Source organism: Nematolebias whitei, chromosome 1 (assembly GCF_014905685.2).
Source record: "Nematolebias whitei isolate Nwh7 chromosome 1, NemWhi1, whole genome shotgun sequence".
Taxonomy (NCBI): Eukaryota; Metazoa; Chordata; class Actinopteri; order Cyprinodontiformes; family Rivulidae; genus Nematolebias; species Nematolebias whitei.
In genome coordinates this window covers 87727529-87741683 of record NC_056498.1, presented here as the reverse complement: position 1 = coordinate 87741683, position 14155 = coordinate 87727529, and the positions used below count along the sequence as shown (strand labels likewise).

The following is a 14155-nucleotide window of genomic DNA, read 5'->3' as shown; positions in this document are numbered from 1 at the left end:
CTGTGTTTTATTTTTCCCTCGTCTGAATATCTTGTGCCGATCGTTCATGAACCCTTTTGATAAAGAATTTCATAATACAGACATTTAATACCATATTAAAACTGTTAGACCATAAATGATGATTGACTTGAACATGTTCTGTTAAAAATGTAAAACTGGTTTTAACTTTGAAACCACATAAAGTTTTTATATTTTCACCACTGCAGGTTGAGAGGCGTAATGTGTGACAAAGTTTCTAATGATCACTTGCATTTTTTTTAACAGTGACATAAGGAATCAGTGAATTTATCAAATAATTGATTTTCTTTATCTGCTTGTTTCTGGGCAGGGTTGAGGGAAGATGGTATATATTGCCTTGGACAAGAAGCAGGGTATACCCTGAACATGTTGCCTGTCCATGACAGGCAAACATTTATGGTCTCACTCACACCTAGTGGCAATTTAGAGTCACAATAAACTTGGTCTTTGGAAAATTCCTATGAATGAACAGGAAGAACATGCAAATTTCAAACAAAAAAGGCCCCAGCCAGGAGTTGAACCTGCAACCTTCTGGCGATAGGTTACAAGTAACCAACTGTACCACCATGCAGCTTCAGCAAATCTAAATATCATCTTTATTATTATTATTATTATTATTATTATTATTATTATTATTATTATTATTATGATGATGATGAACCTTTATTGAACCAGGCAAATCCCACTGAGATCACAGATCTCTTTTGCAAGCAAGGCCTGGGCCTGAAGGCAGCCTAACATGCATGTTTTTGGTCATCTATGAGCTTGACTTACCAAACCCCAAACCCCAAAACTCCCACTCAAACTGTAGTGTTTCCCCTACAATTATTCAAGCAGGGAGTCCCGCGCTGTCAACAGAATCGGGCACCCTGTCTACCAAACTGTCCCCCCACCCCCAACAATTTCCAGCACTGACATAGCACTAAGCTGGTGGCGCGTAATACAGATGTGCTAGCTAAAATGCTCCAGAGGTAGCGCTTCATTTCCCTCTGACTCTCGTCCCCCCCCACCCCCCGAAAACTGTCGGTACAAACAGCATGCAACACAGATGCGTCTCTGTCTCCCCCAAGTCTACAAAAATCACTGAAGATATGAGCGCCCTGCCAAGGCAAGTAAACTAGAGGAGACACTGAACTGGAAACTGAAGCTAACTGCTCAGACCAACACTAAGGCTCAGGCTCTGACATTTGGATTTGGAAGCAAAAAGAAGAAACAGAGAAGTCAAAAGGGTGATAACAGCCACAGTGAAAGACTTTCCCAACATCCTGTAAAAGCAACTATGGAGCCATGCTCTGAACATCCATGCACGTTGAATTCTTAGGATGAAAGAAGAGAAACACAGAAGAGATCATTTATGAAGGGAGCATTTACATTTTCAGAGGTAAGTTAAGGCTTTATTTATATATGTATGTGTATGTATATATGTTTATATGTGTATGTGTGTGTTTGTGCATGTGTGTGTTTATGTACACATCTACTGACTGAAACTAATTGCCCCTCTGGGATAATAAAAATACTTGAACTTGAACTTATTCAACAGTGGCATTGTCAAAAACGTTTATTCTGCCATAATTGATGGTAATAGATTGATGTGGTTTGTGTTAGTAATGTTACCTGTGTTTGGCATTAGTATACATAGTCATGTAGATATTATTCTCAGAAGAAGAAAAAAAAGAGTAGGACTGTTGCCCCACTCTAGAAAATGGCCTCTGAGGTGTGGACCCAAACTGAGTCACTAGCACACTATGCCTCACACCAAACCACAATGCACAGCTTATTGTTACAGTAATAAAAGTCAAACCCACTCCTCACAACTTAGTGTGAAGACTCAGACTGCATAGTAAACCTGGAGTGGACAATGGTTATCTGATGCACCAGTAGCTACTTGGGCAGTACATGTGAAATTTCTATAGGATCTCCATAAAACAAAATATTAAACACATCAGAAAACAAATTGAACCATCACATCCTAAACACACCTTTCAAACAGGGTTAGGTGTAATTATTGTACTTTGATCTTTCCCCTGAATCAGTCCAATAACCAAAGCTGTTTCGAGCAGGTAGCCAAAGAAAAGATACAGGCTACCATGACAATCAAGATCCTGTCTCATTTGTTTGGCCCAGAAAGTAAATAGCATTAAAATGATTAAATTTATTTAGTGATTCATGCATCTTTGGGTTTGTTGTTAAGATCTGATCAATCTTCAACAGTAGACTCTCTGTTCTTTGGGTGTTTGGGCCTTTACCACCGAACACCTTTTACTTATCTCAGTTATAAACATAATTTTTCATTCAACCTTTATTTAGATAGGTAAATCCCATTGAGCATTGAGGACTCATTTACAAGAGAGACCTGATTTCAACAAAGAATGATGAAAACAATGGACAACAGCGACAACAACAAACAGTCACAAAAAAAAAGGTTATAATCTTGTAAAACGTTGGTTATGTACTGTAACCCCAGATTCTATGAGTATAGGCGCAGCCCTTTAAGGCTATCGCTAGTGGGTTTATCCCTTCAGTGGGTTTATCCCTTCGCACGCAGCACAGCACTGAAAACTTTAGTCCACGCCCACCTGCTGTGTGGGCCTCACCCCCGGTCCGTATAAATTACGGTGAGATCGGGTAATCGGCTCCCAAATAGCTTTTTTCTTCAGCCATTTAAGAACCAGTGAGGCCCAAAGCTTAAAGGGCTGTGCCTATACTCATAGAATCTGGGGTTACAGTATGTAACCAACGTTCTATTTTGTATAGGCTTCGCTCTTTAAGGCTATTGCTAGTGGATTAAAGGCAAAGCAGGATGTAGTCTATGCCTCACTGGGTCCATTCAAACACAATATGAAGCGCCCGCTTGCACCAAAAAAACATTTCATCACTCTGCCTTCTGTGTGCGTAATTATGCGCTGTGTAATTACGCGTTGCGTAATTACGCGTTCCATGCACAGGAACGCCCCAGAGAAAAGGTCTTCAATGGGGAAAAAGGAATGAAACGCAGTCCTGCTGCTGAGAATGGAAAAAACAGAGGTTACGACTTGTAACCGTGTAACGATGAACAGAGCAGGTCAACAGCTCTTCAATATGAACTGATTAATAACAAAATTAACTGATTAGTAACCGAATGAACTGATTGTTAACAGCAGTCATGAACTGATTAGTAACAATAAAAACAGCAGTCATAAACTTGTGACTGATAATAAATGTCTCACATTGTAATTGCATGCAGTCAGATGTGAGCTTAAAACGAAATTCCATGAAACAAGTAAAAATCATTCTGTTAGAACACTGAGAACAGAATGAGTCATGGAGAAGGCAGAGACATCACGTAGATAGAAGCGAATAAATGAACAGGGCAATGATCAAGAGGCTGCCATACAAATGTCCTCCACTGTCATCCCTCCATGCAAAGCTGTAGAGGATGAAATCCCTCTGGTGGAATGAGTTCTGAGATTCTCTGGAGGGTCCAGTCCTTATGCTCTGTAAGCTTGAGAAATAGCCTCACACAGCCAGTGTGAGAGGCGCTGAAAGGATAAAGGGCGACCTGCAGAGGTGTCCCTGTAATACACAAACAGACGCTGAGAATGACGCAATGGGGCCGTGCGTGCTATATAGCATGCAAGCGAGCACACGGGATAGAGGAGGTGAGATGATGTTTCCTCCTCTGAAATGTGAGGAGGAGGATAAAACCCCTCCAAGGTTATCATTCTCGATTTAAATGAGCTTATGATGATTTTTGGTATGAAAGCTGGGTTAGGTCTCAGCGCAGCTGAGCTGCCATCAGCTTGAATCCTGAGGCATGGCAGGGCAGCAGAGAGCGCAGATAAATCGCTCACTCTCTTTGCTGATGTCAAAGCCAGCAGCAAGGGCTGTTTTAAGTGAATGAAATTTAAGTGAAACCTGATCTAAAGGCTTAAAAGGAGCTTTGATCAGAGCGCGTAGAACCATCGTGAGGTCCCACTGTGGAGCTAGTGGGTGTGGCAGCGGTCTGTGTCTCCATACACCTTTCAGGAAACGCTTCATCAGCGGTTGATTAAAAACTGTTCTGTCACTGAAGCCCTCGTGACAGGAAGAAATAGCTGCAGCATTAGTCTTAATTGTGCTGAACGCTAGATTTCTGTCCATCAGCTGCTGCAGAAAGGACAGCACGCCACCTAGTGGACATGAGATGGCCTCTACACCTTTCTCCATGCACCAGAGCTAAAAAGCTGTCCACTTTGATATAAGTGCATAAAGGAGCATTTTTGGCCACGGGCTGTGAGCGAGGGCATCCACTCCTAACGGTGGGTCGTCTCATGGGCTCAGTGAGAACCATAATTGACACTGGGCATTCTCCCATGTGGCGGACAGATCCACTGCTGCTCAGCCGAACCTGCTCCAAATCTGAGAGATCAGCTCGGGATGGAGGCTCCAGTCTCTGTGGTGGGGACCGCCCCATAACATGATATCCGCTCCCCTGTTCAGGACGATGGGAATGTACACTGCTCTGATGGAGAGCAGGTTTTTGTGTACCCAACACAAGAGCTGCTTTGTGATGCGTAACAGTTGGGCTGAGCACACACCTCCCTGATGGTTTGTGTAAGGTGCCATCAGTTTGTTGTCTGTGTGGATCAGAACCTGCTGATCCCGCAGCAAGGGGCAAAATGCTGAGTCACATTTCAGACCGTGAAACATTCTAGCACATTTATGTGAAGCGACATGTTGTCCAGCCACTGTGCTCCCACCGATTGGGACAGACACCTTCCTCCCAGCTTGATAGGAACACGTCTGTGAAGACTGAGACGTATGACGTAGGCCTGCTGATGAGAACTCCCTCTGACAGAATGAGGGGGTTTCTCCAGTGATTCAGATCGGTTCTCACGGAGGGGCACAAAGATAATCTGCCTCTTCTGGCGCACAGGATCTAGGCGGGCAAACTATCACTGAAGGCGTCTCATATAAAGCAAGCCCAGCGGAACCACGATGTGGGCTGCTGACATCGTCACAGGAGTCACATGACAGGCGGAGCTGTCACTATGTTGCAGGGTTTGACACGGCGGAGCTGAGCTGACAGAGCTAGCTTTGGCTCTCAGCTGTGATAAACGGGCTCTCATTGTGGTTGAGTTTAGCTCCACTTCCAGATAATCATCTGGGATGGGCGAACTGAACTTTTTCCCAGTTTATAGAAAACCCCAGGTTAACAGGTGTAACGTCAGCGTTTTGGTTTGTGCGGCTGCTTCCTGTCTGGATCGAGCTAATAAAAGCAGATTGTCCAGATAAAAAGAATTCTCATTCTTGCCATGTGTAACGACTGCAGAGCCGTCTCCACGCATTTTGAGAACGTGTGTGGGGCGAGGGAATAACCGAACGGTAGCCTGTTGTACTAATACAGAATCCCCTGGAGGTGAAAACGCAGGATTTTCCTGTGTTTCAGAATGATGGAAATTTGAAAATATACGCTCTTCAGATCTATGGAGGTGAAAACCAGTGATTCTGGTGAAGTTCTCCAGCAGCTGTTTGGTTGTCAGCATGTGGAATTGTCTCTCCATGATCGAGTTGTTGAACATGAACAGGTCGAGAATGGGTCTCATCCCTCTGGTTTTTTTGGAACCAGGAAGTAGTGGGAGGAAAAATCCCGTATTTTTCTCTCCGTTGGGAAGTCTGGAAATCACGTTTTCATCAGGAATTCCTGAACTTCTGACTGGAGAGACGAGCTCTGTTCTGGAGAAGACAGAGCCGTCTCTATAATCCCTCTGAACGATGGGGGTTGAGCTGCAAACTGCAGCGTGTAACACCTGCTGATCAGATGGTCCGTCCATCTGTCCAGGGAACACACTTGCTGACACTCTGAGTAACGCTCGGGGAGCGGGCACACATTTTGTGTTGTGTCATGTTTCTCATCAACCAGATGGACATCAACCAGACTAAAAACCTTTACTGCCATCACCTGCTCCAGAGATTCTCCGGGGGGAACCCAAGGGGGGCTCAGACAGAAAAAGGCTGTATGTGTGCCTCTGTGCTGAGCCCAGGCTGTGGTCTCACATTAGAGCTGAGGTGAGCAGGCGCGCACTGAGAGGAGGCGTGAGCGCTTTCTGAGTGAAAACGCCGTTTCAGTGGAGGCTGCAGTTGTCGTAGAGAAACACATTTACTCCTGCTGCGCCGTGAATGGGTAGAAAACAGCAGAAAATAAAAACGGGCTCTGGCTGAGAGTGAGGAATTTTACCGGACTCGGTCTGCTGAAAAAACATAATTTTAGCTGACGTGGCAGACGAGTGTTTTGTGATATTTACTGAACTGCGGTGCCTTTTAAAACGCTGTTTAGAGGTTACCGGCTCGTTCTGTGTGGGGAATGTGTGAAGAGAGGCAGCTGAGAGATCAGTTGATCTGACAGTCAGGCTGGAATCAGCTGAAACTTAATTTTCAGAGATGTTTCTGTTTTATTTAAAAACATACATCATCAAAAGCTATCCTATTTGTAAAAAAAAAAAAAAATTTTAATTGTATGACTTTTTATAGATGTTTATTGTTGTTGCTGTTGTTACTGTTGTCCATTGTTGTCATCATTCTTTGTTGAAATCAGGACTCTCTTGTAAATGAGTCCTTGAGGCTCAATAGGATTTACCTGTCTAAATAAAGGTTAAATGAAAATACATCATCAAAAAACACACACATTCCCCTCAAGGAGCTGTTCCCTGGTGGAGGGGGCCGGCGGAGGAGCGGAGCGTGAAGTTGCTGCCGCAGCTGTGGAGCGCCTCTGCTGCTGATGTTGGCCAAGGCAGTCCCTCCAGGGGCCGGAGGGACGGGAGGAGGACTGTGACGTCACCAGACGTTGTACAGTCTCTGAGACCTCCTCGAACATCTGTGATTTCTCAAGGATGGTCCTGAAGTTGGCCCCGAACAGTGCCTCTGGTGTGATGGGGCCCTCCAGCAGGTCTTTCTGCAGCCTCTCGGACAAGGATGGCGATAGGCGGTGCCAGGTGGTTCTTTGGATCATGGTCATCCAGGCAGCGATACGGGGCAGGCAGACCGCAGAGGTGGTGCACATGTTTAAGACGACGTTAGCGGCTTTACAGAGAGAACTCTTTGTCTCCTCCAGCAGGTCTGCTTCATCCAGCCTCTTAGAAATGCTGTAGACCAGCAGGGCAACGTTGTTGTTCGCCGCAACCGCCTGGGATGTGCAATGGTGAGCTCAGTTGGAGAGCTTTGTCACCATCTGGTCATGCTTCCCTGGAGGGATAGGTTGCCAGTCCATCCTGGAAGCTTTTGCCCCAAGCGCCTCTGCCAGGCTTGGCTCCAGGGGGGAGAACCGAGGGAAAAACACAGATCAGTAAAAATGCTCCACTCTGGAGATGGAGGCGAAGGTGGAGACGGATGTCTTCAGCTTGCCAGGCCCAGCTGCAGCCTCGTTCCAGTGTGACGTCACAGCTGGACAGCGAGGCCAGATGGGATCAGGGTGATGAGCTGGTGGCGTCGTCCAGCGAGTAGCGACCCTCCACGGAAAAACACTCAGCGGAGCTGCTGCTAACATCGCCTTTTTCGAGGGACTCATCCGATTCACCGCGAGGAAAAAACGTTAGAAAAGGCGATGGCGTCGTACAGCGGGTAGCGGCCCGCCACGGAAAAACACTCCTCGGCACTTACCTTGAACAAGGCTGCTCGTCTCTGCTTCTCCTCGGGAGGAAGAGCTCACCGGGATAGCAGGAGGTTGGCGTGGCGGAGAGCCAGGCATCCTTAGCAAAAGTTGTGCTGGTCAAAGCTGGACATATTTTCCTTCTTCGTTCTTCTGACAGTGCTAGCTAGCTAGCTGAAGAAAAAATGGGAGCCGATTACCCAGTATCACCGTGATTTATACGGACCAGGGGTGAGGCCCACACAGCAGGTGGGCGTGGACTAAAGTTTTCAGTGCTGTGCTGCGCGCGAAGAGATAAACTCACTAGCGATAGCCTTAAAGGGCGAAGCCTATACGAAATAGAACTAGTTTTTTATGTCTTAGATACTGGTGGCACGTGGAGAGATAATTATTGTTTGAACAGTACTGAATACAAAAATGTTTGAGAACCAGTACACTAAACTTTTCAGTCAGTCATAGCAAACTGGCTCCCAGTTCTGTTTTCTAATCGCTGCTTTCCATTTGAACCTTGTTTCTGGGTTATTTCTGAAACAATGCTTGGCTTGTTTTGGTTTTCATCCATGACCATTTCTACAGGGACAGAACATTTAACAACTACTTTACTGGTTTTAGGGAGGAACTTCCCACTTTTAACAGGAGCCACACAACATGACAAAGAAAGCATGTCATCTACACAAAGAATAAACATAGATGCATAGGCTTCATTAATACAAAAACTGTTTAGGACAAATATGACACAAAATCTATGCAAATTAATTCACCAAGAGGAGTTTAGCTTTGATTAAATGTGCATTAATTTATATTGCTGAAGGTTTCCAATATTTTAAATATGCAGCATCAACTAAAAGGCTGAGAAGTTTTTGATTACTAGAATCTAAAGCTTTAGTTACATCCGTGTGAAGAGAAGAATACTTTTTAAATTGAGCTCTGCAACCTGCTGAGTGAAGGACAAACCTGACAGGGATGCTTAAATGTCTCAGCGGATGCGATTCAGAGTAATGTTTGTTCCATACAAATAGGGAAGGAAAGTCTGAGGTCACAAAAGCCTTGAGACTTGGAGCCTTACCTGTTCCTGGAGGGGGACATTTGTCACAATGAGGGCCCCAGGCTTTGCCCACACTGCAGCAGCAGAGCTGTTTGCTCAGCTGGGCAGACACTGGGTGCAAACACTGCCTCCCTGAGCTGACCAAACGGAAGCAAGCACCCTTTTCCTCCTGGACGGCAGCTGCGTTGGCTGAGAGGAGCGCAGGTGGAAAAGGAAGAGGAGGATGGCGGAGAAGTGGTAGACCAGAGTGTATAAGGCACATACATGAGGAGAGGGAGGGAAGGGAGGGGGACAACAAGACAAAAAGTGAAGAAATAAAAAGGTTCCCTTCACCGGAGCAAAAGTCTACAATTAAAGCTAAATACATAAAGAACACATTCTAACACGCCATAGGAAGGACATGTAGGAAAACATTGAGAAAAAATCTACTTTTTTCATGCAAATACTTCATGCACTATCAGTGTCAAGTGTTGACTCAAATGAAAGCATGCGGAGGAGTTTGGCTTCATTTCTGTGTTGTGTTTTATGGCACAGTAAAACATCTTCACAGCATCCAACTGGAGATAATGATCTCCAAGACAAGTGAAGAATGCTCAGTTCAGGATTTCTTCCAGGAAACATTACCTCACATCAATCATTTCACAGAGTCGTTAAACACTTTACCTATATTTCCCCAACAAATCAACAGATTATAAAACATCTGAAATTATTGTGGTTTCAAAAAATGCTAAAACTTGTTTTGAGTCTTTATTTCAGATCAAAATTAGGCACTGTACTATATGCAGCACTTACATAATTGAAATTAGGGATGCACCGATTCACTTTTTAAAATTCCGATCCGATCCCGATACCTAGAACTGAGTATCGGCCGATATCAATCCAGTTCCAATATCATGATCATCATTGATTTTATATGAGGCTATAATAATCTCCTCTCAAGTACAATTTGTACAAATATATGCATGCATGTCCAAAAAGGCAACTTGAGGTAAGTTTTTATTAATGTTGGATAAGTTTTAAAGTTAGAATTAAATTCTGCTAACACAAAACATGTTTCTTTTTATTCCTAGCTTTAAAGTGGATAATAAAGTGATTAATTTAAGTGATTGTTTAAAGTTGTTGTATATTTTATAAGGGGCAGATATAATAATTTTTTCTTCTTTCTGCACTCTTTTCATTCAATGTTTTCTTTTTGATGATTTTGTTTTAATTTTGTTTCATTTAAATGAATGAATAAATTAATTAAATTAAATGTTAAATGGCTTCAAACACCTGCTAAGTTCATGGCATAAACCAACAGACATGTTCCTGTTTTTAGTATTTTACATCACTTTATAATGTAGCTGTTTATGTTTTTAATATATATAATTTTCAAATCATGTTTTTTATGATTGTTTACTGTTGTACTGATAAATATCTCCTGGAGGGAAAACTATATCTTGGCTGCAAGTATCAAGCTGAGAAATCCTTTGTTTTCTACAAATGATAGTGGTTGGTCATTAATTATGAAGTTTAGTAACTTCTCGGTAAACATTTGAGCTCCGTGGTTTCAGCGATGCCTTCTTCTTGTTCAATCCGAAGCAGGCGGTCTGATTTGGGGCAGCCGCGCTCAGTCTGTCCCTCCTCAGAGACGGGCAGACTGAGCGGGGCAGATTGGACGCTGCTGGCCGGTGTCGAGTCGCCTCTTTCGGTTTGAGCAAAGAGCAGCGCCCCGCTGAAGCCACGGAGCTCGAATGTCCATTGTAAAACTAACTTGACCGCGGTTTAATGTGGCGCTATGGCTCTACAGACATTGCACGATGCTGTCTTGTGGTGTTTTTAGTGTAAAATACTTCCACACAGTGGACATGTTTAGGTGAAAAGTTGGTTAGCTGTTAGCCACCGTACTGCTAACTCAGTCCTCACGTTGTAGCTGGCTGCAAACTATGAACTGGATTTCCTGAATGTGAGGTGGGTCTTATAACTCTGGGTTCATGAGACACGCCGCCGTTCAGGAAATCCATTCCATAGTTTGAAGCCAACATGCATCATGGATCGGGAATATCGGCAGGAGGATCGGAAAATCCAATACGTAAATTATGCTGGTATCGGAGGCCAATACGGATACTGGATCGGATCTGCCCCATCCCTAATTGTAATGGTAAAATATTTTTTGACTTTCAGATTTTGGTTCATTTAACTGCAAAATCAAATCTAAAACACTTTTCATTAACATATAAACACTTTTGAGGATGTTAGTAAAAGCCTAAAAGAACAACACACTAAAAATGTCAAATTTCTTTGCTTTTATGAAAATGAGGTGAAAATATTGGTTAATGGCTTTATGTAAAAATGTTCAGGTCTGACTGAGGACTTGGTCCAGTCCCATTCGCACTGCAGCTGAACAACTCCACTACTGAGATAAATATCTGCCAAAATATGGGCGGTCTTTACGGGGTCTTGATATAATAGAAGGAGGAGCATTTACCGGTAGTTGTTAGCCTCTAGTCTTGACTAGAGTGTGATTTAGGCAGCAGGGTGACTCTCACTGAAAAAGGAAAGCTGTCATCAGAAAGGAGACAGATAAACAAGTTCTCTAGACCAGTGGTTCCCAACCATGGTCCCTGATGAACACAAATCCTTTATGTTTTAGTTGTTTCCCTGCTTTGACACACCTGATTTGAATGAATGGGTGATTAGCAGGCTTCTGCAAAACTTGAGGAAGTAATTAAATTGCTGAATCAGGTGTGTTGGAGCAGGGAAACATCTAAAACAGGCAGGATAGTGATCCTCGAGGAACAGGGTTGGGAACCACAGCCCTAGACAATAGCAGGACCCACCCTGCACAGGATGGTGGGTGGCTGGGAACCCAAGACTAGGCTAGAAACCTTGTTTTCCCCTGTCAGGGAGCAAAAAAGGGGATTTGGAAATACCCTCCATCTTTGCGTACATGTTGCGAGCACAATAGCTCTAAAGCCAACTTCCATTTAGGTGTAACTGCATCAAGGCATAAGCAAGGTCAGCATCAAAAATTAGGTTGTCACGTCAAAATGCAAGATAGCCATCAACATACACGCTTGTAAACTGACCACCTTTATCATCTGAGGAAACTATGCTTTCTATTTTTTATAATGCTTGAAAATATAGTTTTCTCAAATGATTGGAGAGTCCAAGTATTAATCTATGGGGGCCAAGGCCACAATTGGCCACCCCTAACTCCACCATTGCGCCTGGTCATGGATAAAATTTCTCCCTCCACTCGCCAAGATCCACCATTCTGCACTCACTGTCAAGCAAATAAATAAATAAAAATAAATAAACTACCTCCTGTCTTACACACAGTGCAACTCCTACCTGCTTTAATATCTTGCACCAAAAACATTAAGGCTTACTTGCACTCCCTGTTTGATTCCAGTCCAGAAAAATTCATCCTGCAAACTACAAACATTCACTACTCAAATCCCTCAGTGACGAGGGACATTAGCGTACCGCTTGTTACTTCTATACGTCCTTTAGATAATCAAGTTAAACCACCTTCTTGTTGCTTCACTGTGGCAGACCCTGGCTGAGACTATCCAAGGATCTGACTGAAACTACATTGAATCTGTAGTAGCATCATAACCATCTTAATGATAATGGATCCAAGATGGCGCCGGTGTGTAGGGCTGCCCGTCTCTCGCTCTCTGCTTGTATTGTATTTTTTTATTTTTACAATGGTTTGTGCAGTGTGCCGAGTCATATTTTCAGTATGATCGTCGGGCACTTTTGGAGCTCCGTACATTTGCTGAAATGCCTGCTGAGTTTTTGTACAGCGGTCAGCACTCTCCTCCACTGGTCCTGTCTGAGATTCCTGCATTCCTTCTGCGTGACCCTGGCCTTTCTCCATGGAGGAAACATTGCAGACGTCGTGGGAAGCGTGCAGGGATTTTGGTGAAACTGAGGCAAAGTGTGGATTATTCTATCAGGACTCGCTCTGGATCTGATCTTCTCCTCTCTGACCCGTGGTGCTCCCGGGGCCCGGCTGCTGGCCAGCTGCCCGCGCGCTCAGTCCATGTAAACACCTGGAGTTGTTTACCTGTGCGCCGCACCAGCAGACCTGGAGGAGATGTTCTTCATAACCTGCGCCCGCTGGCGCGCGCTTCTCCCTCCACGGCTGTGTCTGTGTTGGACCCTATCAGGATGTGTTTAATCAACGCAAGGTCTGTTTCCAACAAGACCTTTATCCTCAATTACTTTTTTAAAGATGTGGAGTTGGATTTTCTGTTCGTCACGGAATCTTGGATTTCTGATGGTGAGTCCAGCGCCTTGGTGGAATTACTACCTCCGGACTGTCTGTGTTTGAATGCCCCGTGGCCATCAGGTCGGTGCGGCGGGGGATTATTAACAGTTTTTAAAGCAAACTTGGCCTGTAAACAGTTGTCCATCCCGGTGTCCCGCGCCAGCTTTGAGCTGAGCATCTTTGAACTCGGACACTCTCCTCCGGTTCTGTGCGCACTCGTCTACCGCCCCCCCTCGATCCAAGGACTTCATAAATGAATTCTCTGACTTTTTGGCTGATATCACACAAAGATACACTCACTTTTTGTTTATTGGTGACTTTAATTTGCATGTGTGTTGTCAGGAGAAGCCCTTAGTGAAGGACTTTCTAGATTTATTGGACTCTTTTAATTTAACTCAGCAGGTAAACGGTCCCCCGCTGGACCTCGTTTTAACACGCAATGTCTCTGTTTCTAATTTGAAAATCGGTGACAATGTTTTTTCAGATCACATGCCTGTATTGTTTGACTTCACCCCCCTTTGTCCTACTACTAAGACGTGCGTTCCTGCACGTACTACTCGTTCCATTAACCATTTCACTGCTGCTCGTTTTAATGAAGGTTTTAACTCTGAGAGGATCGAACAGCTCTCGGTGTCTCTTACCACTGAGGAGCTAACCTCTCAATTCAACTCTGCCTGTTTAAATGTTCTGGACCGTGTTGCTCCCCTTAAAACCAGAAAAACAAAACTTAGATCAGAGCCTTGGCTGAATGACGTCACGCGAGCCGTTAGGCGGCAGTGTCGCAGAGTTGAAAGAAGGTGGAGGAAGGACAGGCTGCAGGTTTCTTTTCAAATGTTAAGGGAGAGTTGGCGTCACTATCAGAAAACCGTTAAAGCTGCCAAATGTAAATTCTTCTCTGATTTAATTGTCTCCAACTCCCCCAAACCCGGAGTTCTTTTCTCCACCCTGAACTCAGTTCTACACCTCACTGAGCCTTCACCTATGGAAGCCTCAACTGAGCTGTGTGAAAACTTCCTCCATTTCTTTTTAGAAAAAGTGGCAAACACCCGGGCACTCATTTCTCCACCAGCTCATGATCTGTCCATCCCATCTCAGTGTGTGGCTGTGTTTGACCAATTTGAGCCCATCTCTCTGTCTTCTCTGGAGCAGGTAATGTGCAGCATGAAGCCATCTGGTTCCCCCTTTGATGTGGTCCCCCCTCGACTACTAAAGGAAGTTTTTCCTACCCTGG

General features: G+C 44.3%; 1 protein-coding gene across 1 annotated transcript in view; it reads right to left on the bottom strand.

The window, feature by feature from the left end:
* Nucleotides 1-14155, bottom strand: part of ltbp1 (latent transforming growth factor beta binding protein 1) — a 248462-nt gene that overhangs the window by 59828 nt on the left and 174479 nt on the right. The window contains exon 11 of the mRNA XM_037681018.1: nucleotides 8688-8855. Coding sequence (XP_037536946.1) covers nucleotides 8688-8855 — 168 coding nt within the window. The remainder of the gene's footprint in view (nucleotides 1-8687; nucleotides 8856-14155) is intronic.